At 57.5% G+C, this 24,356-nt stretch overlaps 1 protein-coding gene across 1 annotated transcript; it reads right to left on the reverse strand.

The window, feature by feature from the left end:
* Positions 1-2: 2 nt before the first annotated feature.
* Positions 3-23,058, reverse strand: CARMIL2 (capping protein regulator and myosin 1 linker 2). Its single transcript, XM_083870284.1, is given in 41 exon segments — positions 3-559; positions 645-755; positions 989-1,096; positions 1,275-1,577; positions 1,880-1,948; positions 2,106-2,142; positions 2,474-2,593; positions 2,858-3,263; positions 3,644-3,747; positions 5,300-5,571; positions 6,633-6,699; positions 7,187-7,303; positions 7,758-7,845; positions 8,325-8,500; positions 8,632-8,745; positions 9,677-9,805; positions 10,394-10,489; positions 10,562-10,655; positions 11,302-11,370; positions 12,050-12,222; positions 12,754-12,811; positions 13,091-13,187; positions 14,285-14,366; positions 14,526-14,595; positions 14,820-14,924; positions 15,036-15,112; positions 15,238-15,315; positions 15,701-15,810; positions 16,005-16,102; positions 16,104-16,159; positions 16,161-16,347; positions 16,702-16,790; positions 16,863-16,938; positions 18,047-18,120; positions 18,724-18,794; positions 19,390-19,487; positions 19,838-19,959; positions 21,170-21,229; positions 21,515-21,565; positions 21,688-21,779; positions 22,958-23,058. Coding segments are annotated over 41 exon segments (4,620 nt in total). The 5' UTR covers positions 22,998-23,058; the 3' UTR covers positions 3-383.
* Between the last annotated feature and the right edge of the window lie 1,298 nt (positions 23,059-24,356).

Consider the following 24,356-nt stretch of genomic DNA (forward strand, 5'->3'; position numbering starts at 1 on the left):
CTGATGGAAGCCTGCGTCTGGCGGGGGCTGGAGAGAGCAGTACCCCATGGGGTCAGGAGCTGGAGTGGTGAAAGTGCCTTGGGAACGCTTCCTAAAAATAGCTGGCTGCCTAAAATCACCGGCTCCCCCGCTGCAGCCCACAGCGACAGAGGGCTCTGGGGACTGCAACACCACTGGGTGTGTCCTGCAGGCTCTGACAGTCCCTGGGCAATGCTGGTGGCCCGGCTGTCCCCGTGGCGAAAATTGGGCGATGCCATCATTGGCACATCCATGCCAGCCTGGTGCCCCGTCTATCCTCTCTGCACCCCAGCTGCCAAGCACCCCGGCACGGTGCACTTGCTTGCAGGGTTTTATTGGGAGCAGCGTGGTGACATGCAGGGGCTTCACTGTCCCAGGGCCGGCTCCTCCTGGCCCGGCACTGGGCGTCTTTGGTCTACGGCAGCTGAGTCTTGTGCATTCCCAACAGTTTGTGCCAGGGCTTGCGGCTGCTCACCCTCAGTGCCTGTGCCAGCCTGCGGCTCCTCCAGCCCGGCACGGGGCCAGTCCTGCAGCGTGGCACCTACAGGGGTCACAGGAGCTGGTGTAAGCATGGGGGGATCCTTGGAACCCCAACACCTGCTTTAGCAGGGAGGGGAACATCTCACCTTCAGCATCTGAGGTTGGTCCAGGCTCAGCCTCCATCTCTGAGAGGGACTCGTGCTTGGTCCTGTGCCTGAGCACAGGTGAACGCCGCAGGCGCAGGGGAACGGTGCCCACTGGAGGAAACACAACCCAGCCCCATATTAAAGAAGGGGACTGTGACCTGGCTCCTGCTGGAACTGACCCTAGTGCTGAATTCCCCTTGTGAACTTCCCAGTGTGGCAGTGCCATTGTCTATCACCCACCAGCTGGGAGAGGCAACACCAGCATGCACATGGAACACCACCACCCACCTCCATTGGTGTTAGGTGCAAGGAGGGCTTGGGGTCCCACTCCAGACCCAACTTACTTCCCAGCTCTGCCGGGCCCTCGGGCTCCCTGAGCTGCTCCTCATGGACAGACAGTGCTCGGCGGCTGGTCCCCCGTGGCGCTGCCAGCCGTGCCATCAGCCGGTTGTCTGTGTAAGCAATGGGGAGGTGCTGTTGGAGCATAGCCCACAGCACCCCGCTTGGCAGGCCCCATCATCACCCAGCACCCACTGTGTGCTTGGCTCCCTGCTGCCCTCCATCCCCAAGGGCTCCAAGAACAGGCCAGCAGTGGAATGAAGCACCCATGGGTGCCTCATACATCCCTACCTTCAGTATTGGGTGGTGTGGGCAGGGCGGGCAGGGTGCCAGCACCCACCTCCCCACCATGGCTGACCCTCCGTGGCAGCGCCACCGGCACGTTCCTGCCCAGCCGTGGCAGGCTGCTGCTCCAGCCCTCCCGGCCCCCGGGCTCCGGCAGCCCACTGGGCTCTGCCAGGGTGAAGGAGCGCCGGGGCTGGTCAGAGCTGGTGGCCGGTGGCTCAGCGGGCAGCTGCCTTCCCAGGGCTTTCCAGGCTGGCCGGGGCTCGGCGCTGGGCTCCGTCCTGGCGGCTGGGCTGCGGAAGGGTGCGTCTGTGGGGCAGGCAGGATGGAGCTGTGGGCGCCCAGAAGTGACAGCCCCAGGAGCAGTTCTTGGTGCTGGAAACCAGCCTGCAGCCAGCCCAGAGACTGGGCAATGGGCTGGGTGTCCATCTGCCGTCACCAGGGATGGGCACCCATGGGTGTAGGGCACCCTCCCGAGGGTGGAATTCTGCCCACATGCCTGTGCCCACCAGTCCCTGTTGGCTCCAGTCCCAATGCTTGGTGAGAGAGAGGGGATAAAGCCCTCTGCCCCAAGGGCTGTTGTGACCCCCCAGCACCCACTGCTGACCCACCTGTGGACACAGAGTGTGTGCGGGCCTTCAAGGATGGAGGGGAGTCTGCAGAACTGTCCACGATGTCCCCTGCAAGCACAAGCATTAGTGAGCTGGGGTCTGCCCATTGCCACCAGCTGCCCACAGGGGGAAAATTTAGTGGGACCCACAGCTGGGAGTCCAAGGGGGTCTGCCCATGGCAACCCATGGGTGCCCAGCTGGGTGGGGGTCAGGTGCAGCCTCTCACCATCTGAGCCAGCTTTCTTGATCTCGTTGTCTTTGCTCTGCAAGGGGGAAAAAACTGGTAAGGGAGGTGCCAGGCAGTGCCCACAGAGACAATGGGTGCAGATGGCAGAGTGCTGCTGCCAGGCTCTGATGTGGCTGCAGGGAATGGGTGCATGTCAGGCAAGAAGGAACAGGCTGACAGACACCATGCAGGGTTTAGGAATTCACCCCTTGCAGGGGGTTAGGTGATAGGGCAGAGGCTGTGGGCAGTGGCAGCACAGAGCTGGGTGCTGCCAGTCCCAGAGGGGAGATGTCCACCACTCTATGCACCACTATCTCCTACCACCCTGGAGGGGCAGCGTCCATCCCAAAAATGGAACCAGTCCCCACCTGCTGCTTCTTGCTCTCAGCAGCCGGGCCCTTGGTGACGCCGATGCGATGGAGCATGACCTGCATGCGCTGCTCGAAGGAGCTGGACAACTCCCCCTCGCTCTTCTCCAGGTGCCTCTTCTGCAGGAGAGACACAACCCTGCCAGGAACATGGACCCACCACAGCACCTATGGCACCCACACTCCTGCCTGCGGGGCACCCACATTCCCAACCCCATGCTGCCAGGAGATGGTGACACGGACAAGACCCAGTGGGGATATCCCCAGTCATCACTCCAGTGTCCCCACACCCCCTGGTAACCCCACAGACACCCATGGGTGGGAGCAGCATCCACCAGGTGAGCTGAGCAGTGGTGGTAGCTTGGTGACTGTGACAGTGCTTACCTTGTCATGCCTGACCCCCAGTGCATCCTCATCCTCCCCGGACAGCAAGATGAGTGACTGGGATTTGCCCTCCCGAGAGTATTTGGGCCGGATCCTCCGGGCAGAGTCAGGGGTCTGGCAGTGCTCAGGCTCTGTGTGGGGCTCGGCAGAGAGCCCCCCCTCCTCCGACTTACTCAGGGGCTTCCCTGGCTCGCCCGCCTTACTGGGGGCTCGTAAAATGTCACTGAGCATCGAGCGCCTGCTCCTAGGGGCCGTGGGACCACTCTCGGGCTCCTTCTCACATCTCGAGCCCCGGCTGGATTTGGGTTTCTTGAAGGCAAAAAAATTTCCAATTTTCTTCTTGAGGGTGCGGGAACCAGAGGGAGCCAGAGGGGCTGATCCCAGGCAGGTCTCCGGAGTTGTGGAGCTGAGGAGAAATGAAGCATTGGAAAAGGTGAGCTCCAGGCTGCCAAGAGGTAAGGGATCAGGTTTTTTTCTCCCTGCCCACCCTAAAGAGATGGATCCAGACCCTGGACACTCCACCTGAGATAGCAGTGTTCTGGCAAGGGCACCCATTCCCAGCATGGTTCCCATGGGTGCTGCCTCATTGCCTCCCACTGTGGAACAGACTCCACATCCTGCACACCATGGCTGCCATCTCATTCCTCTTCCCCCAACCTTGCCCTTGGCAATATCCCTGGGTGAGCTGCTTTACCCAGCATCCCTTTTGCACTGGGACCAGCAGTGAAACCCTGGGGATGGGTGTGTGCTGGGCAGGTGAGGGGCCCTGAGCACCCTGAGGCTTACGGCAGTGTTTCTGTGATGAGCCTCTTGGCAAAGAAGTCCTCCAGCCCCTCGTCCACGCGGGTGATGCTCCTGTCCTCGCTGTTCTCACAGGCCACGGGCTGCACCTGTGAGTGAGAGCTGCTGTCAGCCCAGCACAGGGCAAAGGTGACCCCAGGCATGAAGGTGTGTCACCCAGCACTGGGCATGAAAAAGTGTGTGCCCCTGCAGGATGGAGGCTGGCATGCTCCATGTTGTACCCAGCATTAAAACCAAACCATGGTGTTATCAGCTGCATCTGAGTTCTAATCCTGCTCCCTCCCTTGAGCACTGGGAGGTCCAGGCAGCCCCAGGCTCCTCACAACCCCTTGCCCAGCACAGTGGCTGAGGTATGGCACTCAAACTGTGGGAGAAGCCTTTGGCAGGGATGCTTCCTCCGTCTGAGCTCCAAGAAAGGGACCCCTGAGCTGCTGGAGGGTGATGGAGCAGGTGACCTGCAAGGACTCATATCTGCATCCTTCAGATATTTCGAGTCCAACCTTAGAGTTCCACCACAGCCTGCATGAGAGCCACCTGCTCCATCCGCATAACAAAGTGGTCCATGCCATGGGCAAGCCTTTCTCCGTGGCACCTTCCTCTCCCTGGCATGTGGCACTGCATCAGTGGCTTCCTATTGATGAGAGGGAGGCGCTTCCCCATCGGTGGCATTTCAATCCATAATGACTTTTCATTACGGCTGGATTGATGCTGCTCAGGAGTCGTTCCAGCCATCTGAGATCTGCTCTCCCTGTCACATCGTATCCATCAAAGCCTGTCCTTGCTCAAGCCTTGGCCCACCCTGGGTGCCAGGCGAGCCTGTCCCACTGCAGGGTGATGGCCCTCTGGCCCTGCCAACCTCCAGCACCCACCCTGCCCGTGGGACACAGCTCCTGCCTCCCCTCCGGCCTCATGCCAGCCCTGATCCCACCATGATCCAAGGGCAAGCATCACCACAGCCGTGCAAGCCTGGGCTTTCCAGCAAGTGAAAGGATCCAGCTGCATCACGGTGGCATGGGGGTGAGGTGATGCCAGCAGGATCCAGCCCCAGAGACGGTGACAGAGATGCACTCGCCACTGACTGCACCCAAAAGTTACTTTTCCTTTGGGAAGGGGGGGTGCAAAGGCAGGATCCCCATCCAGTCGCCTGTTGGATGGGGGGAGCACAACCCACCTCATCACGGCTGGCAGAGCCCCACCGGCATCACCGGGAGCCGTGGTGGCCACCAGTGCTTCAGGGATGATGGATTTTGGATAAGGGGGAGTAAATGGAGCTCAGGAGGGAGGCAGCTGGAGCCATTGCCAAACACATCGCTGGCCCTCTGCACCCAAACTCTGCAGGTTTTTTCTTTCCTCTCCTGGCTCCCACCGCTCAGCATCTCCCGGTGGGGAGCAGGAAAGAGGATGGATGATTCCCCTCACCCTCCCCAGCCCCCTTGCCCATCCTTTCAGGCTGCTCCCCTCCGAGGAGGAGGCTCCGGCAGCAGCTGAAATGCAGAATAATAAACCCACCGCGTCTTTGCGCATCTCATTTTCCTGCCTTGCAACAAATACTGACCGCAGTAATTCACCCAAGCGGAAAAGAAAATGGGAAAAACACACCGAATACACCCCACCTCCCTTGCCAGCCATGCCCCCCCTTACATTCGGCTTGCTGGGCGGCTGCTTGTGCCGGCGGTTGGGCCGGGGCCTGGCTTTGGTGCAATGCTCCAGCTTCTCGCCGGCGGTCGGCAGGTCCATAAGGAATCCGGTGGCGGTGGCAGGCTGCGTGGCGGGGAGCGAGCCGCTCGCAGGCTCAGCATCCTTTGTGGAGGCAGGGCGTGCCGGCGGCGCGGCGGGGCTGAGTGACGGCGGCGCCCGGTGAGCTCGGAGCCCGCTGGCGTCTCGACCCGCTGCCGGCTCCAGCTCCGAGACACCTACGACAGGCGAGAGGGTCCCTGTTGACACCCGCCCTCGCCAGGCCTCCCCATCATCATCACCATCACCATCATCATCACCGGCGCCGTCACCTTCGCCCACGCGCGGAGGGTCAGCGGGGCAGCGGCTCCGCCGCGGGGAGGGGAGCGCGGCCGTGCCCGCCAGGGGCGTGCGTGGCGGCTTTGCGGCGCGGCCGGGATGGATCCTGCCACCGCCGCCGGAGGTTTGCGTGCAGGGGATGATGCTGTGGGGGGATTGTGAGGGGATGCTCAGGCAAGGGGCCGGGCCGAGCCCCGCAGGCAGCCCTGAGACCTGCAATGGTGCGGCACGAATTTTGCCGGCGCTGGCCCGGTGAGCAGCACTCACAAACACACCCGGGTTTGCTCTGCAGGCTTCTCAGCCCCTCAAGTACCTTCTGAATGGGTACTTTGCAGGGTGCTGCGGGGCTCAGGGTTCCCCTGGGGACACAGGGGTGCTGGAGTCTGCATGAGCTCTGCTTTAGCCAAAGCAGAGTCACCCATCGGCTGATGGCACATTGTCTGTGCCTTCCTGACATTCACTCCCCTCCCAGACATGCAGGACTCTGGGGGCAACACCAGCAGCAAGGAAAACCCATGGGCAATGTTTTCTCCCCAAGGCTGTTGGGTGAGTGGGTGATGTCTATCTCCAGGGTGGACCCTGGGATGGCTGTGGGAGATACCATGGCACCCACAATCACAGACAAACCTCCTACCCCCGGCTGGCTATGTGGGGAGGGAGTTCTGGGCATTTACTCCACTGCCCAAGGACACTGAGCCAGCTGAGGCCCAAAACCAGCACAAGAGCAAGGTAAAGGTGAGCTTCCCCTGACCACAGCACTGGGAGAGGCTCTCTGAAGAATCCAGATCCTGCTGTCCTGTCTTTTTTGCAACCCAAGACATGCCCTCAGCCCATGACTGTGGGGGGCTCTGACCATGAGGCTCCCGGGTTGCTGCTGTGAGCCCCCCACCCCTGCCATGCCCCGTGGAGGCAGCGTGGCACCCACGGCTGCAGCAGAGGGACAGTTACACAGTGACCTTACTTCTCACAGTCGGTGTGGGCCGAATGCTCCTGAAATGCTTGTTTCTCCTCCGCAGGGCCATCTTGTACTGCAGGGAGAGAGAGATGGTGGCAGCTCTGGCATGGACAAGCTGGCTGTGCCGAGAGGCATCCCATGGCAGCCTGAGCTAGCCAGGCTTTGCCCAGTGATGGGTGCAATCCTCCATCACCCCTAGGCTGTCAGGGCTGCATCCTCCCCCCATCTTGTCCCAGCTCCAAAACTACCCACAGTGCTGGACCGGATACTTCCCCATCCAGAACCATGAACTACACTGGATCCCAGGCCCCAAAGCAGCAACAGCCGGACAAGGTACAAGCAGCCAGGCAGCCACAAGGACACATTCCCTGTGCCAGCAGCATGGCCTGGCAGGTTAATGGTCCCATTTCTCGGCACTAATTGCCTTAGCACTGCCCTGGGGGGGTGCCGGGGGGTGCACCCAGAGAGGCTGTGGCTTTAAGCCCGGCATCATCCGGTAAGGCGGATAAAGGGCGGTTATACCGCGGGCATCACGCGGCGGCGGCGGGTCCAGACCCTACCTCCTCTGCAGCCAGGTCCGGAGGAATCCTGCCCCGTGCCAGTGCTGTGGCATCGTCCTCAGCCGACTCCGGCAGCAGCACCAGGAGGTCGAGCCCCTGCTTGGAGAGGCTCTCTGCCTAAAACCATTAGGAAGCGCTTAAATTATCCCAGGGGCTGAAGCGTGCTCGGCTGCCCTGTGTGCTCCGTGCTGCTCTGCTCTCTACCCACGGCTGGGATTTGTGAGCGGATTTAGGCCTGATTAGCCGGTGTCCAGCCCAGCACAGCTGCCTTGCTGCAGGAGTGGCCGGTGCCCGGCGTCACCCCAGCACCCCCCACCTCACGGCAGCAGCGCTGGAACTTTGCTCAGGGTGTTAATGTTGCTGTGACCACACTGGGAGAGGATTACCATTACCTGGGAGGAAAACCAGCCTGGCTGGGAACTGTCCTGCTTCCCAGACTGCAAATCCATGGTCACAGCATTTTTGTCCAGATACTTAGACAATGCTGGGGTACCCAGCCCCCCATTCTCCATCCCAGCCCCACATGCATCCCAACCCCATCCCACAGGTGCTGGCAGCCCCCGGCACTCACCAGTTTGCACTGGGCGATGGTCAGGTCTCCCACCACGGCATCCACGATGCAGTCAGCTACAGCAGCTGTGATGGACAGCTTGATTTCACTGGGAGCAGAAAGAGGGCTCTCAGGGCCAGCATCCACCAACCCTGCAAGCCATGGGGCCACCTCCCCAGGAGGGCTTTGCTGAGGAGATGGATGCTTGGCTGTGGCTCACAGAAGGGCTCCCAAGACATGTCCATGTGCTGTGGCTTGCTGGCTCTGTGCTGCCAGAGCAGGAATGGGAATAGGCACAGGCTGGGATGGAGAATGCCAAATGACCATTGTTGATGGTCAAGGCCAGCCAAGGGGATGTGCATGCAGCAACATCACCCCATGGGTTTCCCCAGCACCCTAGGGACTCATCCAAAGTGGATCCAAGCAGGAAGCAAAACTGCAGCTGGAAAAACACAGAAGCAGGACCCAGTACAACTCTACCACAATGTGGGCAGAGGACAAGTTGGTAGAGAGCCCCCAGAATGCTCCCCTGGCCCCATGGGTCAGTGCCAGTGACTGAGCGAGAAGGAAGAACAGCACATCACCCACTTCAGCTTGCTGAAGACATCAGTGACCATCTGGTCCAGGACAGTGCTGAGGCTGAGGTGGTCCTGGAGGCAGATCCGCTCTGACATGGCATTGACCAGCTGATCCCTGACCCCACTCTTCCGCACCACAGCTGGGCACAGGCCATGGGCCGTGTCCAGCACCGCCTGCATGATTGCCTGAAGTTTGGAGAGGAAAGAAAGCTTTCAGTTTCCTTTCTATCAGGATTCACATGGTGTTCAGTAGACACCATCCCTCTTATCCTTGGGCCAAGGCTGACAAATCTCCCAGGCTGCCCATGGGTGCCCACCTGGATCTCCCGGCTGCAGGTCTGTGATGCTTCCTCTGTGAGACACTCCAGCTTGTGCTGCAGCTTGCCATTCTGGTAGGGGGTGTTTCCTGCCTCATACAAGAGGGGCAGGATCTGACATGGGAAGGGAGATTGTGTGAATCATCCCGTGTCACCTCATCTTCCCATATTTCCATGCACAACCTGCATCCATGGCTGCCCCACGGAAGAGCATCACCCACATCAGCTGGGGAGACACAGTGATCTTCTGGCTTTGCTGGGCCAGGTTTGGGCATCCTCATCCCTCACAGGATGAGGATGCAAATCCCTGTGTCTCCTCAATTTCCCCCCACCACCTCTACTTCCCTTCTTGCACCCCACTCCACTGCTACCTGCATCAGGGAAACCCTTAACCAACACTTTCACCACCTTTCCAACATCAGTATTGTCTTCTTACATCCTGTCTCTGCCAGATTAGGTAACCAGGGGGGTGCCAGAGAGTTGGGGAAAAAGGGAAAGGAGGTGGTTTAAAGAGAAGTAGAGGAGGAGAAAAAGGTGCAATTGGGAGAGAGAACCAAGAGCAGGAGGATCAAACCAGGTCTGACAGAGCCAGGAGCTGCCAAGCCAACATGATGGATTTTGTCATGGGCTGATGGCCCACAATTCTCATTGCTGGGGTGGGACGAAGGTGCCCCAGGGAGGGACCCCTGTGAGTTGCAGGGTGTTCTCAGAGCTGGAACACCCATCTCTGGTGGTGTTCCACAGGAGGGACATGTGAGCATGAGATACCAGAGGAAGAGGGGTTGTAACCCTGTGGGGGATGTGCATAGAGGTGTGTGTCTCTGGGGCAAGGGGATTAAGAATATTTTGATCTTTGTTCTAGAAGAAAATTCAGAAATTCTCAGCTGTACTTCAATGTTTGCAAGTGCTTGGTGGTGTCTGTTGCATCGACATTCTGGAATTCCCTGACTGCTGGTTAATGATGTCATTAACAAATCAATGCCCTGCTTCGATCCCGAATGGATTCCGGCTGAGCTGAGGGGGTTTCCCCACACCCTGGACTCACACTGACAGAGAGGTTGGCATTTCTGATGGCCTCCTCGGCACAGAGGATGTCCGTCTCCACCTCCCTGCCCGTGCAGGTGCTGAGGATATCGACGTGTTTCTGCACACTCAGGCAGATCTCATTCACCATCTGGAGCACAGAGAGGCTGTGTCATGTGGAGCAGCACTGCCAGTTCCCCTCCTTGCTGTGACTTTCCCAGAGAAGAATGTGCTTGGAGGGGGCACGGGCAGGCTACAGCCTCTGAGAGCATCCATGCCTAATAACCAGGGATGCCACACAGCAGGGATTTGCTGGCAAGAGTGCACAGGAGGCAGGAACACACTGCATAGGTTAGTGTAGCAGCAAGTTATCTCAGCAGTGCATATGCATGAAATGCATGGATGTAATCAGCAGGATTCCAGATCTGCTTTCCATCCGCCCCCACCCTCACCAGAGAACCATGAAATGGTTTGGGTTGGAAGGGATGTTAAAAGTCCTCTCATTCCAACACCCCTGCCATGGTCAGGGACACTTTCAAGCCCAGCCTGGTCTTGAACACTTCCAGAGATTTGGCATCTACAACTTCTCTGAGCAACCTGTTCCATCCCTCCAATCTGCTCTGCCTTCCACTCAGAAAAGGTTAAGAGTGTTTTGCTGCTTGCAAGAGCTCACATGAGCAAGCCAGGGTCGTTTGGGGCAGGTGAGGAGCAGCCCCATGCAGAAATTTGTCCATCAAACCTGTTCGGAAGAGGTGGTGAGGATGCCCTGCTGCAGCTGGAAGGTCTGTGCCGGCAGCGTTTGCCGCAGCTGGTTCCTTGTCAGGCAGGACTGGAGCTGCAAGGGCAAGAGGCCATGAGCAGTAATGGTGGCACCTGGCCCTGCATTCCCCAGCCCACGTCCCCCCACCTTGTGCACGGCCTCCTCCGTCCTCTCGGGGTTGCTGCGATAGGCCTGCGCCACGTCGCTCATCGGCAGCGGCATCAACTTGAGCGTGTAATTCCTGTGAGGCAGAGTGGGGTGAGCAGGTGCTGCTGCACCCAGGGCTCATCCCCGCTGTTCATGTCCCCACAGACATGACACAGGCCCAGAGCCCACCCAACAGCAGACTGGGCATTGTCCTGACTTCCAGCCCTACAGGCAGGGATGGCCAAACTCCAGCCCTTGGCAGACCCTGATGGGGTGGCAGTGACCACCTGCCCAGGCTCTCCATGCACCTTTCCTTCTTCAGATCTGCACAGCCAAACACCAGACAGGGTGGTGGGTGTGCTCAGCAGGTGAACAAACTCTACCCACCTGTCACGGGCAGGGAGGAGAGGAGCATCACATCACCACCCCCACCAGATCCCCCTGGTGCCCCTGCTCACTGGGGGCTCCTTGGGTGACATGAGGCTGTGCTGGTTGATATGCAGAGCCCTGGGGAGTCCCTGAGGTTGGAAATGGGGGTGTCATCACCAAATGGGTGTCAGGTTGCTTTTCTGGCTGCAAGGCCAGAGCTGTGGGCCAACTCCCATGGGACACGTATGAAACTGTGTGATGGCCTTGCCATTCAAGGGGAAAAAAGGCCCTGGGGACAGTGACATGCTGGTGACAGAGGGTCTTTTGCACGGTGCTAACAAGCCAGGAGGACCAAGACCCTCCTTCCTTACCTCTCCAAAGCTTGAGCCACCTCTAGGAGCCCATGGGCAGTTGTGTTGTTCCTGTCCCAAATCACAGTCCTGCAAAAAGAAGGACCTGGGTGAGCCCTGTCCACACCCACACCACCCTGAGGTGGGTACCAGCAAGAGTCAGCCCAAGGCTGACCCCAGGCATCAGAGAGCCTAAAAGTGGGATTAAAAACTACAATTTTCAGTATCCAAACCCTGAACTTGGACTTTGCAAGGAGCTATAAATTAGGTAGGTGCCTGGAGGGAGTGAAGGGCCAGGAGGACATATTCAGGCACCATCCTGTGGACAGATGTCTCCCAGAGGAACAGCCCTGGCTGAAAACCATTCCCCATCCTCTGCAAAGCCCCTGCTTTGGCTTTGTGTACACAGTGTGGTCAAAAATGGTGTTTTAGGAACTGATGGCAGAGCATGAGGCGAGGGCAGTGACCATAAAGGTCTGTCTGCAGTATGTTGGGCTGGGCAGGAGTCTGGAAAAGAGGTGGCAAGCGCCAGGGCAGGGATTGAGCTGCTCTCTTGTCCTTCACATGTCCCCAGTCAGCACTGCCAGATGACTGCCATGGGTGCAAAATGCAGTCATAGCATCTGACCATGTACCAGGGGTGGTTCAGGACTGCATCCATGGCCATCAGGAGCCATGACAAGCCTCCTCTGATGGCATCAGCATCACAACCATCACATCAGGGCCACCCAGCACAGGGTCACCCACAGGTGCTACAGAGCTGCTGCTACCTGAGCTTGGTGTTGATCTGCAGGGCCTTGGCGAGCATCTTGGCCCCTGTGTCCCCCATGGCATTGCCACTGATGTCCAGGGAGACGAGGCTGGTGTTACTGCCCAGGGCACTCAGCAGGACGTTGGTTCCCAGTTTGAGGCGCGATTCAGCCACAGACAGTGACTGGAGAGGCTGGAAAAGGAACAAAGAGGGGGACAGGTGGCCAGGACATGTCAAGGTCCATGTCACCCTTCAGACTCAGCCTCCATTCCTGTCCAGCAGCCTCTGGGCTGGTGCTGGTTTTGGAGAGAACAAGTGATGCTGAACCCCAGGAAACAGGAGGACAATGAGTGCTTAGGCAACAGGCTGGATTTAGCTCAGATGCCTGGCAGGCAGTGGGGAGAAAAGAGAGGTTTTTTGGGAAAGCTGTGCTGAATCCAGGTTACATCAAGTGTCTCCTCCATGCCTTTAGCCAGACACAAGCTCCCATTTTCCCAGATGGACGGGAACAGCTCCCACTTCTCTGTCTGAGCTTCTGCTTCAGACTGAGGAAAAATAAAAGCAGAAGGACTTGAATGGCAGTGGGAGAGAGGGAGGATTGCTCCCAGCCTGTGTGGGAGGGATCTGGATGGCACCCTGGCATGGAGACTGCACAGTGGTGGCTGAGGGTGACTAGGTGCATGGATGGGATGGTTCTGGTGGCTGAGGGCAAGCTGGACTTACACAATCCTCCTCCTGGGTGAGCTGGACAATGCGGTGCAGGACATCCAACAGGCCTTCCCTGCAGGAGAGATATGTGTGGGGGGGGTCACTTGTGCATGCCCTGGGGCCACAGAGGCAGCTGGCAGAGCTCTGTCTTAGCTCCCACTCTTGCCTGGGCTATGTGACTCATCTCTGACACTGCACCAGGTGCTGGCAGTGGTGACCCTCCGCACTGGAGCAGTCAGGATGGACAGGCAACTCCTACCAGCCCATGGGCTTTTGATGGGAGAGAGAGAGTCTAGGTGGGTGCACCATTACAGGATGGCTCCAAGCCTAGGTGCTACTGCTTTGCACTCACTTGGATTTGATGTTGAAGTTTTTCCCCAGGGAGACGTGCCTAATGGATTTGCTTCTGCCAATGGAGAGCACCAGAGTCACCATGTCGGGGTCAAAGCCTGCGGGAGATGGGAGACACCCACCAAGATGCTCCAACAAATCCATGGAGGTGGCACCAAGGTGGTCCCTCACAGGAGACCTGCAGAGCCACCAAGCTGCCACACTGGGATGCTGGAGATGCCCAGAAGTTCCTGAGAAGTTCCTGAGCATCTTCCTCCCTTCCTGACTTCCTCAAGGAGACTGAAGGCCTGTGCAGAGCTGAGGTCCCAGAAATGACCTCAGGGAAGGAGCAGCCACTGTGGGCTGCTGATATTGGAGTGCCAAGGCTGTGGTGAGCTATGGGGGAACTAAGGGAGCTGGAGATGGCACTTGCTTTCTGTCACTCCTCAGGGATGTGCCCCCCATCACCCACCCACCACCCTGGACAGCATGGGACAAGTTCAGCTTTCAGGCAGCTGCCTGCACTGCCATCCTCCTGGCTGAACCATCACCAGGGAAATTGGCCAGAGGCATGAGTAGGGATCTCTCACCCAGAAGTCCACCCAGCCAAAGGCACGAGGCACCAACACCCACGTATGTCCCTCCTGCACAGAGATGCTCTACTGGGAAAGCCAAAAATAGAAGCATATTTTGGCAAAAGTTGACCAGAGATTTTGGGTGAGAGTGTGAACTTTTGGAGCACTAGTGTCCTGAAGGACTCCAAATCACATCAGCTCTCCCAGAGCCATTTGGTATTGAGGAGTTGCACGGTCTGCTGTGAGACCTTGGCAAGGCTGTTTGAGAGTTTAGGACCTTCTAGATGAAATTAACAACTGGCAGAAGTGATGTTTGTGATGATTAGGATCACTTGCCCATGGCTTCCAAGGCCACAGCAGGACAAGGCTGGCAACAAAGGCTACAAACACCTGCAGAGAGGTGGGAAGAGTTTCTGCCCAGGGAAACCCTTTCAGTGCTTCAAACCCTGAACCAGCGACACGAGACCACTTCAGATTCAGTGAAGTGGACTGTACCAAGAAATATGTGAAATGAGAAATTTTGGCAAGTCTTCAGGCAGGAGAGCATAAAGAAATCACCCCCCTCCCTTTGCCGGGTGACTGGACATGAAGGCCCAGGAGATGGAGGAGATTTTCTCCCAGGCTGGGAAAAGGCAACCTACCATTGTCAGACAAATCCAGGTGACTGATGGAGCTGGCATCAGGGATGAGATCCTGGATGACTTGGGCCCCCGCTGATCTCAGCTTGGAAGAAACAGCAAGACATCAGTACAAGGGGAGGCAGCAATCCCTGCAAATGAGATCCTTCTGTCGGGGAAGTCAGACAGGGCACAGACCTCCCCACACTGCCACAGTGGGGCCCCCTGGCCAGAGGGGTGGTGCCCATGGCTGCTGGGCCCTCACCTCACAGCTGCTAAGATCCAGGTGCAGGTCACTGATGTGACTGTTGTCTGCCAGCCCTTGCAACAATGCCCTGGAAAAGTCACCAAAGCCCCTCCCATCAGTTCAAGAAATGGGGCACCAGCACCTGCCATGGGGCACCCCCAACAGTCCAGGCAGTGAGATGCTGGAGAAGGTGTCTTTCCCAGAGCTCTGCCTCTCACAGCCCCTTCCATCCATCCATCCTCCCATCAGCCCTGACCAAGGTCTCCCCAGGCTGTGCTCACCCCAGATCCATTCCCCACAGCCCAATCGCACCTTACAACATCGGCTGGCAGCTTGGTACCTGCCAGGGAGACGTGTCTGAGGGAGCAGGCCTGGCTGAAAAACTCCTTGATGTCAGGGGAGATGGTTTTCAGCCTCCTGAAAAGGATGGGCACAACATGGCAACAACTGCAATCCAGCACCAGCCACCCCCTGGGTACCTCACCCCCCCTGGGTGCCACACCCCCCTCACACCATCTCAGGGCTTACTTGTGGGAGTACACATTTTTGGAGAGATCCAGGTGGATGAGGCTGGTGTGGCATCCGTGGACCAGGGCTCCAAAGAGCTGCCAGGGTGGGGATGTGAGCCATGTGGAGGAGGACTCAGAGGCACTGCAGCCCCTCACACAGCCCGGGGATGGAGGAGGACTGAGGGCAGGGCTCACTGCCAGGACCCCCTCATGGTACTCACAACATCCAGAGGACAGTCTGTGCCAGCCAGGCTAAGGTGGGAGAGCGAGTGGCAATGGCGGAGGAGGCTCTGCAGGTTCTGTGAGCAGAGAGGGCTCAGCAGTTTTGCCCCTCCATCCCACCCCCCATCCAGAACCCTGCAGCCCTGGAATCCCAGTTCCAGCCTGTCCCCTCCCTCCTGCTGAGCACAGGGGTGAATTGTGCACACAGGAACCCGCCCTCTCATGGGACACATCCTTGCTGCAGATGGCATCTCCCACGCTCCCACAGGGACATTCAGGGGGATGTCCCCAGGGTGTCCCCAGCTGCTCCCAGGCAGGCATGGGGTGTTGCAGCCATGACATCTCCATCCCTGGGGTGCTGCAGGGCAGGGCACAGAGCAGAGGAGACCAAAGCCATCCAAACCACACTGGGGACAGGGTCTGAGTGATGTCACCCTACCCCATCACAGCATGCATACTCACACTGATGTCATCCCCAGCCAGGGTGCCGGGGTTTCCAGAGAGGTCCAAGTGCCGGAGGGAGAATCCAATGGCTTTGTTATCTGTGAGGGCCTTGCATAATGTGCTCATCCCTGCTCGAAGAGAGTGGGAGAGATGGATGGCTATAGGCTCCCTGCACTGGGGAGAGCCATGGAGCAGAGCAAAGGAACTTCCCTCCAGCTGGGCAGCAGGACATCTCATCCATGAAGGTGCCCTTTCCAGGGTGTCTCTGCAGCCCCTCTGGTCACTCCATTTGTGGAGTGGGGCAAGGGCATCTGGGCTCTACCTTTGGCTGTGAGCACTGTCCTGGCCAAGCTGAGGCTCTGCAGACCCTTGGAATTCTTCTCCACGTACCGGCTGAAGGCAGTGACCCCTGATGGGAGCAGAGAGTCCTGAATGGCTGTGCCAGCACAGCTGGGTGTCCATCCCGCCCTGAGCTGCAACCTCCAGGACAGGAGGCAGCTGCTGGTGAGATCTGGAGTTGAACATCAGTTTTTGTGGGTGTAAACTCATCCCATCCCAGAATTTGAGTACCTCTGTCTTCCAGCTGGTTGCCAGCGAGGTTGATGGTGTGCAGGACAGAGTTGGGATGGCTGCTGAGTGCCTGGGCCATCCTCTGCATGAAATCACTGTGGGGAGAAGGGTCACCCATCTGAGTAATGCTTGGATACCTCCAGGGAACACACAGCCACCAACCCTGTAGTCTTACAGGGACATGCTACCAGTTCCTGTCTGTGTGGCAGACCTGGCTCCATCTGAGCAGCCAGAAGGAAGCAGAGCATCTCCAAGGGTGGGTGGTATTCACTGGCCTTCCAGGCTATGTGTGCCTCTGCTCCCAGTGAACTTCCCAGTATGGAGGGGATGGAGCCACCAACCCCTGGCACAAGGGTCCATGCACGGACCTCCCTGCTCCATGCACTGAGGGAAGAACCACCAGGCTGCCAAGATCCTGCTCATCATTGCCTTGCAACATCTTCACTTACGCTTTCAATCCACTGTTCTCCAGCACCAGCTCCTCCAGTGTCACTGATTTGCTGAGCATGTAGAGCAGCTGCTCTGAAATTTCCTGATTCTGGAAGAAGAAAGCTTTTCTGAGGAACCTGGCCACCTCCAGTGCACCCAGAGCCACAGCACTGGCACTCACCAGCCTGAAATCCTTGCAGGAGAGCTTGGTGAACCACAGGTTGAAGGACAAAGCAGCAACACTCAGTGCCACATCCCTGCAGGGTGACAGGGATGAGGGAGTCAAGGGCCAGGATGAACCAAGGCCAGTTCCAAATGGGTGACCCAAACACCCAGCTGAGGTGTGTCCCAAGATATCCAGCCCCAGGGTGCCCCAAGACACCCAGGATGCCAGAACACACCCATTCCATGGTGCCCCAACACATCTAAAACCAGGGTGCTCCAACTGACCCAACTCTGGGACGCTCCAAGACACCCAACCTCAATGCACCCCAATACAACATTCAACAGAACAGGATTGGGGATTGTGGGTTTAAAGCAACCCACAGGTACAGATCATCTTCTCCAGATTATTCCCTTGGGGAAAATAAAATTAATCAAAATATTTGCATGCTTCTATCTAAGCCTCGGGGTTTTGAATTCTTTTTAACTCTGAGCTCTCATGTGAACAACACCACAGGTTTTTGCTTGAGTGGAAACAAGTTTGTTTTTTACTTCCTCATCCAAAGAAATCTCTAAAACGGTCTCCTTTTCAGTCAGCTGAACACAGATCCTCTGTTCCCCAAAACACTCAACCCAGAACTTTGACTCCCTGCAGGCCAGCCTGGCAGTTGCCTTTCCTGAGAGCTGAGACCTTGCTCCATCTTTCTTGGGATGGAGACATGGCTGAGCACCACATGGAGAACTCCAGGCAGAGCTGGAGCTCACAGCCCCACTGTCAGGGGATGATATGAGATGATAACAAGGCCATAACAGATATCTGGGAGGCTGGTAGGGAGCAGTGCAAGTTTCAGGGTGGCAAGCTGCACCAGCTGCTTTGCATAGGGAAACACCTGACAGCCACGAGCTGCAAGAAGCTGACGTGACATTGGGTTTTCAGCCCCATAAACAGCTCCCAGGCTGATCTAAGAGTTAAAAATGAACAGAGAGGCTGTCTGGACTCTCAGCTGCTGCCCCATGGGACAGGCCTCAGCGTTTGGTGACAGGAAGTGTCAGGCTGCAGATGTGGCATCCCTGGGGCGTGTAAAGCTATAAAAGCTTCTAATGTGGGCAGAAGAGCATGTTGGGCCCCCCAGTAGGGACAGGGAGAATGAGGATGAGTGCTGGTACATGGAACACTGCAGGCAGCATGTCTGGGGGACTCACCTGCTCTCCAGGTGGCTGAAGTCCAGCAGGTTGAATTCCCGGCAGTCCTGGCTGTGGTAAATGTTGTCCACATCCTTCCCAGAAGGATGGACACATGGATCAGGCTCAGCACAGGGTTCTGAGGAGGGCTCAGATGCCTGGTGCTGCTGGAGGGAGCTGAGCCCTTGGGGAGCCTCTTCTGGGGAGTCCCTTGCCTAAACCCAAAGCCTAAAACCTTCCCTAATGCTCTGGCTGGCAGAGGACACGTCCTGGTTTGGTAGGACAGATTGGTGAGTCTTGGACAACTTGTGTAGGGAATGGTCAGAAGGCAACACACCCCAGGCTGGTGGGAGTGAGGGAGTGGGGAGATGTGATCTGGGATCAGTGTCCAGAGGAAGGGGGGACAGTGAGTCCTGCTATAGCTGGGTCTCAGCAGGATTCTCCTCTACTAGGACACCCAGCAAGGTCACAGATTTTCCAGAGACTCCCCTTCGATCACAGTCTGGGAAACAACGTGGTCCAAGGCACCTCACTCCCACCTGCACTTTGATTCCAACCCACCAAGGAGCAGTGGGCACTCAAGCCAGGCAAAGCTGCAGTTCCCAGACTGTCCCAGCCCCAGCAGCTCCACAAGGCACCCACAAGCATCCTGCTTCCCTGCCCACCAAGTGTCACATCCATGGGATGGGCCACCTTACCCACTGGATCTCCTCGCGGAAGGCAAAGCCGTTGTAATCACACAGAGCAGCGTAGGTCTCTGAAAAGCCCCCTGCAAAGAGAAGGCAGTTTTGGGGACAGTGACATTGGAGGGGAACTTTGGGGAGAGTGGGAAGCAGGAGAGGGATGACAGGGACTCAGAAGAGTTGCTGAGGGCTCCCCCTTCCTTTATCAAAGGGGAGAGAGATCTACTGTCAGCCCCCAAACAGGGGCCACTGTGACTTGCTTTGCTTGATCCATGTGGATACCAGGCAGGGCACATTGCTGTGGTGATAATGGAGGTATCCTGCTCCAGACCAGGTTACAGGAAAAGCTCCTGGCTCTGCAGTGGTGCCATATGAGGTGAATAGAAGCATGCAGAGCTACAGGTCCTTGCAGGTAGATTCTGAGCAATATTGTCTACTGTCCTGCTTCTTCCTGGGGAACTACATTCCCTCTAACCTGCTGCTGTCCCATGGGATGGGGGGGGCTGATTGACAGCAGACCCCAGTAGCAGGGCTCCATCTGACCAAAGCCATCACAGGTGCCCTGCTGGCAGAGGTGGGGGCTGTCAGCAGAGGTGCTGTTGATGGATGCAGGGTTGGAATGGTCCCCAGAATGCTCCAACCCTCCTGGTCCTGCCTGAAGGAAGTTATGGCAGGACTTACCACAAGGCCCAGGGTTGATCTGCAGCATTTCCTCCAGTGAGTCTGTGATCTGCTGGATCCTCTCATACAGGCTGGGGGGGCAGTTCTTGAGCAGTGTCCTGGGGATGGAGCAGAGGGGTGTGTCAGAGTGGGCCAGGAGAAGAGCATCTCCACCCCTTCAAGAGCTTAGCTACAGCCCTTGTGTGTAGAGTGGCCAGAAATACTCAGTGAGGGAACAGGGTCTTGCCTCCATCCATGAGTTTTTCTCCTGCTAAAAGCACTGCTGTAGACCCATCCTATATTTGGGATTTTCTAGTTGCGGGTTCATGGCAGGTGGGTTGGAACTAGATGATCTTTAAGGTTCCTTCCAAACCAAACCATTCCAGGATTCTACAATCAGGGACTTTTCTGGGCAAAGGGGTTGCTCTGGTTCCTACACAACCACCTCTCAAGAGCAGAAGACTCTTACCCAAGGGATGAGTCTGGAAAGACCTTCTTAAGAGACATGGTGACATGGATAACAACTTGCTCCAAATCATCCAAGGACATGAACCGGAAGGCGTAAGACGCTGCATCTGTTTCTATGACAACCTGCAGGGTCCAAAGGATGAGAGATGCCTGAGTGAGCTGGCAGCACATAGTGTCCCCAAGCCCCCAGACACAATGGTGACAGCCATCAGCTCCTCACTGCCAACCCAGCCAGGGCACCATAAGTGCAGGGAATGATGTGAGCACCAGGAATTTGAGATAAAATACATTAGTGTGCAGAAATAAGGCATAAACCTCCTGAAAATTCAACTTAAGCTGATGCAGAGGCAGCTCGATGCAGTGAGGTGAGAACAGCCTTGTCTCTGCCTGCAGCAGCTGCAGCTGGAGGATGGAGGTTTCCTCCCTGAATTTATTTAATCGAGGTTTAGGGCTTTTTTAGCTTATGGTTCCTACCAAAAAAAAAAAAAAAAATCCCATGGCAACATGCTCCCTGATTTAATTACACGCTGATTGAGGCGTGGGAGCAGGATGACAATTATCTGCTGGCATCGCGCGAGGACAGCGCTTCCGCCAGTGCCCGGGGCTGTGGAGGCAGGAGAGCGTGGGACTGCCTGCACATTAACAATCCCTGGGCTTTCCATATCCCAGTCAGATGTCTCGCCCCCCTCCACCCTGAGGTTTCAACTCCCTACACCCCTCAGTCTCTGCCCATCTCCTTCAGTTCTCTCCCCCGGCGCTCAGCCATGCAGCCTGCTGAGCAGCAGAAACCCTGGGTGGAGACAGGCCATGGTTGCTGATGATGCTTTAACAGGAAAAAGCCAGACAGGATGTTAGAAAGGACCAGACAGGAGGTTGACCAGGACCACTGCCCTATTTCGGCCAACACATCCAAGCCTTGATATCCAGTTCCTCTCTTCCATGGTTCCTCCCACTGCCACATCTGCCCTATGTGCCCGCTCTTCTCTAAGAAGATTAACAGGGTTTAAAACACCCTCCTGCTAAATTTGTCTTCACCTTGGTAAGCCTGCAGCCATTTGTCACCTTGTCCCTGCTGAGCAGGAGGTGCTATGGCCAGGCACTGTCTGTGGATGCCAGAGGGGAAGAAATGCAGGCATCTACCCAGCACCCCTGGGTGCCTCCCTGCCCCTCCAGCTCCAGGGTAATACCCTGACGAGGATCAACACTGGTGACCCTCAATGTGCAGTGGGGACCAGAACACCCCCAGATCCTACGGTGGGCTCCAGACAGGGGAGTGGGCAGAGGGGGGGATAATGCCCAGGTTGGGTTTGTCCCAGTTGCTGGTGCCACTTACCACACTGGGCTCTTGGACCATCATCTCCCTCACCTCCAGGAAGCTGAAGCTGCTGTGAACCTGTGGGTGAGAGGAGCAGGATCAATGCCAGTGCTGATGGAGAAAGGAAACCCAAGGGTTCCTCCCCAGCTCCCACACTTTCCCATGCCTCAAATAGTCCTTGGCCTCACCCTTCACCAGTCCCCAAACAAGACCCCCTCCCCTTCCCCCCATCTCTCTCCTCGTCCTCCTCTTGAGGCCTTCCCAGACCCAGTGGCCCAGGTGATTCATGGGTCACTCCCCTCAGTGCCCCAAGACCCCCAGGAACCCCAGGATTGTACCATGGCACAGGGTCTCCACACTTACTCTCACAGGCAGCATCACAGACAGCACATAGGCTCGCCAGGGTGTCAGGACCTAGGCAAGGTGTGACAAGGGACCGTGGTGACATGGCAGCCACCCCTGTCCCTCACTGCAGCCATAAAACACCTTCCTGGGGAAACCAGGAAAGCAGGAACCAGGGCAGACTCTGCACATACCAAGATAAAGTCATCATACTTGGATTTCACCTGCAACTGGATGCTCAGCACCAGGAGCACCTTCTTTGTCCCCAGGAAGGTGGTGATGCCCTCTGAAAAAAACAATGTCCACATGAAATTAGGTGGCTGAAGTCACCTTGGTCCTCTCCCACGCACCCTGCTGCTCTTGGGGATATTGTCCCCAACTGAATAATCTTCTCTCTGTCCACACCTGACAGTCAGACCCCGGCTGCTCTCAGACAAGGTTCACACTTCACCACCTGTGGATCTCCTTCACTTCTTGGGTGATGCACCCACCTCCCCATCTTCTGCCACAGGCACAGGGCTTTGGGGTTGCTGGTTCACACTGCCCCTGCTGCCTCACCCACTGGGAGCTGGCACTGAGTGATAAGAGGGTCCTGATTTCTCTTCCTTTCCAAATTTACCACTTGGGAGCAGCTGGTCACCCAAGTCCCTCCTCTCCACAGAGCAGCCAGGGTGGTCACATGTGCCAGCCTCCCCGAGTTCACACACTGGTCACTCCCACAGTCAGTGGCCAGTGCGGGCATTGCTCCTGCCCTGAGCACCACCTCCATGCCTTCTGATTCATGCCTCTCACTGGGAGAAACAGGACCTAAACCACAGCTGTCCACCACTGTGCAGAGCAAATCAGGCTTTCACAATGACATCAAGCCCCATGGGCCCAGTGGCTTGAGCCACACATCCCCAGGGGCCCACTCTGGTAGAGCCACGACCTGAGGCTGTGGGGACACGGTGACCCAGCTCCTTCCCACCTCACTGCAAGCCTCGGTGGGGCTGATGAGGCTGAAGGGCCCCGAGATCTCTGTGGCCTTTTGCTTTTTCCATCAGCCAAGGGAAGGCTGTGAGCGGTGGTACCTCACACGCCCTCACACTGAGCTGCAGGCTGTGCCTTCCTGGGGAGCTGCTGGGGATTCCCAATTAGCCAGAGGAACCCAAGCCCATGGGACTGAGCAGCACCAAGCTGCACCCACAAATCTGGCAGCTTGAGCTGCGCAGAATCCCATCCTTGAAGAGCCAGGTTATCTGGGGATGCTCTTGGTCCAAGGTCCATACTCAGGCAAATGAGTTTTGTGGACAAGAGGAGCCTCCAGATACTACACTGAGCCCCCTGAACCTCATCTGTGGCAGCTGAGGGACCCAAAAGTGACTCTGGCAGCCCCGGCGAGGCGAAGTGGGGCCAAGCAGGCCCCGTGGGGCAGGTTCCATGTGGCAGCGATGCCCCGGCAGCGCGGCGGCGGGCGATGCTTACCTTGCAGCTCGCTGGGGATCCCTCCGGGGAACGCAGCCATGCTTGGCACCGCGGGGTCACCTGCCCGGGGATGAGGTGTCGGGGTGTCAGGGCAGCATCCTTGGGCGCCGCGGGAAAGGCACCCTGCCGGGAGGAAGCGCTGAGGTTATCAACCGGCAGCGCCGCCGCCTCGGTGCCTCCTCCCCCTCCCGGTGCCTCTTCCTGCCCCGTCAGGCGAGATTTACCGCCTGAGCAAGAGAAGCGAAATGAAAGCGACGGTGCCCACGGCCCACCGGCCCCGCCGGGAGGAGAGGGCGTCGCTGCACAGCACCGTTCTTCTCCCGGCTGGCTTCCCCTGCGTGAGCAGGACACCCCTCCCGGCACGGAGCATCTCCCCATAGCTCCGGCCTTCCAGGGTTGGGGATCCATGACCTCTCCCTATCTCCCGAGGCGCTTCATGGGGACATATTTCAGCCTGAAGATGGCCGGTGAGTGGGGTATGGGAAAGTCTACCCTTCCCAGCACTGGGCAGTCAGCCCAGCTCCATCACTTTGCACTGGGAATCTGCAGAGGGAGCTAATGGAGATGGATGCTAATGCCCACTGCAGGCTGCTCTCTGGAGGATGGATGCAGGTACCCATGGCAGGATGCTGGAGGAAGGGCTTTTCCAGAACAGAAATGCCCCAGGTGTTCTGCTGAAGTGACAAAACTGCTGTCCCAAAGCAAGGGCAAGAGGCAGAAGCCAAGTAACCTCCTTGGAGCAACAGGACTGAGCACATCAACCACTGCACTCATCCAGGAAGCTGTTGGACCAGGAAGAGCTACTGTGTCCTATGACATGCTGCACAGCTTCCCTGGACTCAAGATTTCCCACTGTTGGCTCAGCTTGGCCCCATTAGAGTCTCAGGAAAGGTGCTGAGAGAGAGGCAGAGCTGCTCTCAGCCGGCAGCCTGGGTCCCTGTGGCCAGCATCCATCAGGATGCTTCTCCTAAATTGCTCCTTTCTGACAAACTTCCAAGCTCCAGGCTCCAATCTGCCAACCAGGAGCTCACCGAGCTTTCCCAGAGATTGAATGACTCAGGAGAAGGTGGTCCCTGGAAGGGATGGGTGACTTTGCCCTCCTGCCACATGCATTTGTGGCCACAGAGCTTCTGAAACCACCTTCTGTGTGAAGGCAAAGGCAGGAAGTATCTCCCTGCAGGGACGTCATCTTCACAGAGCCCAACCACAGCACAAAACTCATCTCAAGGAGGTGATGGGGGAGAACATGGCTCAGGGCACGGACCAGTTTCCGTCGAGGCACCTCCTCAAGCCTCCTGAGCTACATCAGCAGATGAATGAGCACCAGGAGGATGAAGGGCACAGGGTGTTCACAACCCAGTGGAGTCAGGGGCCACCAGCAGCAGCAGTGCTGGCTGGA

Source organism: Zosterops lateralis, assembly GCF_965231275.1.
Source record: "Zosterops lateralis genome assembly, chromosome: 12".
NCBI lineage: Eukaryota > Metazoa > Chordata > Aves > Passeriformes > Zosteropidae > Zosterops > Zosterops lateralis.